At 33.8% G+C, this 1909-nt stretch overlaps 1 protein-coding gene across 1 annotated transcript; it reads left to right on the top strand.

The window, feature by feature from the left end:
- The first annotated feature begins 1107 nt into the window (after positions 1–1107).
- On the top strand, positions 1108–1650 carry LOC125840600 (uncharacterized). Its single transcript, XM_049519566.1, has one exon. The coding sequence runs from the start codon at positions 1108–1110 to the stop codon at positions 1648–1650; it is 543 nt and encodes a 180-aa protein (XP_049375523.1).
- The last annotated feature ends 259 nt before the right edge of the window (positions 1651–1909 follow it).

Raw genomic sequence — 1909 nt, forward strand, 5'->3', positions numbered from 1 at the left:
CTTGAATGGAAAAGGTCCCTCCACAAAAAATATACAAATTATTGTTCAAGCAGATTTGGGCTGCAAGATTAGCTACTAGAAGTGTTTAAAAGGCAGTGAAATTGCAAAAGCTATGATAAGAGGGACACCGGAGCATGGATATGCAATTTTAGAAGGTTATCGTCATATGCTTATGACTATAAATGAAGGAAGCAATACATTGCTCAAGCTTGATGACAAGGGAAGGTTCAAATATTTTTTTGTATCATATGGAGCTTGGATTAGAAGGTTTGTGCATATGAGAAAAGTCTTAGCTGTTGATGGTACAATTTTAAGAGGTCGTTACGATGGAGTTTTGTTGTCTGCTATCGCACATGATACATAAAATCATATCTTTCATGTTGCATTTTGTGTAGTAGATAAGGAGTGTGATGTTGCATATGATTATTTTTTTGAGAAACTGTTAGACATAGTCCCTGATACTTCAGAGTTGATCATAATTTTTGATAGACATCCAAGCATAGGAAAGGCGTTATCAAAGTTTTACTCTGAAGCACACCACGGATGTTGCACGAGGCATCTTGGTGAGAATACTCGTAAAAATTTTCATTGTGGAGATTTTCTTAGACATTATGATCATGCAACAAAAGCATATCGGAGAGATGTGTTCCATGATCATTTTGAACAAATCATAATTATCAATGCGGAAGTCACGAATTATCTTGAAAATGTTGGATTTCACAAATGGAGTAGAGCATATTTTCGAGGAAACATGTAAATTTTCTTACTAGTTCAAACATAAATATTGCAGGTCCCCAAAAATTATTGTAGTTGTTGAAACAATTATTTTAGTTGTTGGGATAATTTTATAGTTGTTGAAATAAATTTCACAGTTGTTTTAGAAACTGTAGTAGTTCTTTCAGCAACTGCAGTAGTTCTTGTTAGCTAAAAATCGTTATTTAAAATCAACAATACTTTGTATTTTAGTTTCTTGATATCTTTTAATTTTATATTTAAGGTATGATGTATTGACTTCAAATATTGCGGAGTCTGTCAAGAGAATTTCCCATTACTGCCCTGTTTAATGATATAAGTAAAAGATTGTTCGAAAAATTTTATGAGAGACGAATGGCATATGCCAAGTTAAATATCACTTTTGTCCCTTCAGCTGAAATAAAAATAATGGCTAACAAGAATCTGGAAAGTAAGTTATTGGTTCTTCAAACTGATGAAGATACCTTCAGCGTCACCGCGGACAATGAACTCACAATGGTCCATCTTCAAAGCAAAATGTGTTCGTGTCGAGAGTTTGATTTGGACAAAATACCTTGTCAACATGCTATGGCAGCGCTCAGGCATAAGTTTGGAGATGAATATGACAAGATGATTTACAATTTTTCCTCTCCATATTGTAAGGTAGAGTCGTATATACTTGCATATGCAGATTCAATTTATCCGGTGCTAGCTGAAGTATTTTGGAATCTTTCTCTGGAAATTCTAGGGAGAGTAATACCTCCACCTGAAAAGAAAACTAAACCGGGAAGAAAGCGGATGAAACGGGTACCTACTATAGGAGAAGTCGTTTCAAAGAAGAGAAACAAATGTTCTTTATGTAAAAGATTTGGCCACAAAAAAACCACATGTCCTACCAGATCAAATGGAGTTGCATAAACATGTAATGGTGTAGTTTCATGACTTTTTGTCGTATTTATAACACGTTCTTAATGGTACAATTATTAGTTCAAACAACTTATATAGTTGTATCTCAACAATTTCTAATTTTTTTATCAAAAGCTTCTAATTTTTTTATCAACAACTTTTAATGTTGTTGGACAACTGTAACAGTTGCAGGGTCAAGTCCTTCAAACAACTGCATTAGTTGTCCAACGATATTGAAGAGTTGTACAATGATATTGGATAGTTGTCTAAC

This window comes from Solanum verrucosum, unplaced genomic scaffold (genome assembly GCF_900185275.1).
Source record: "Solanum verrucosum unplaced genomic scaffold, falcon-dt-bn FXZP01000188.1, whole genome shotgun sequence".
Lineage (NCBI taxonomy): Eukaryota > Viridiplantae > Streptophyta > Magnoliopsida > Solanales > Solanaceae > Solanum > Solanum verrucosum.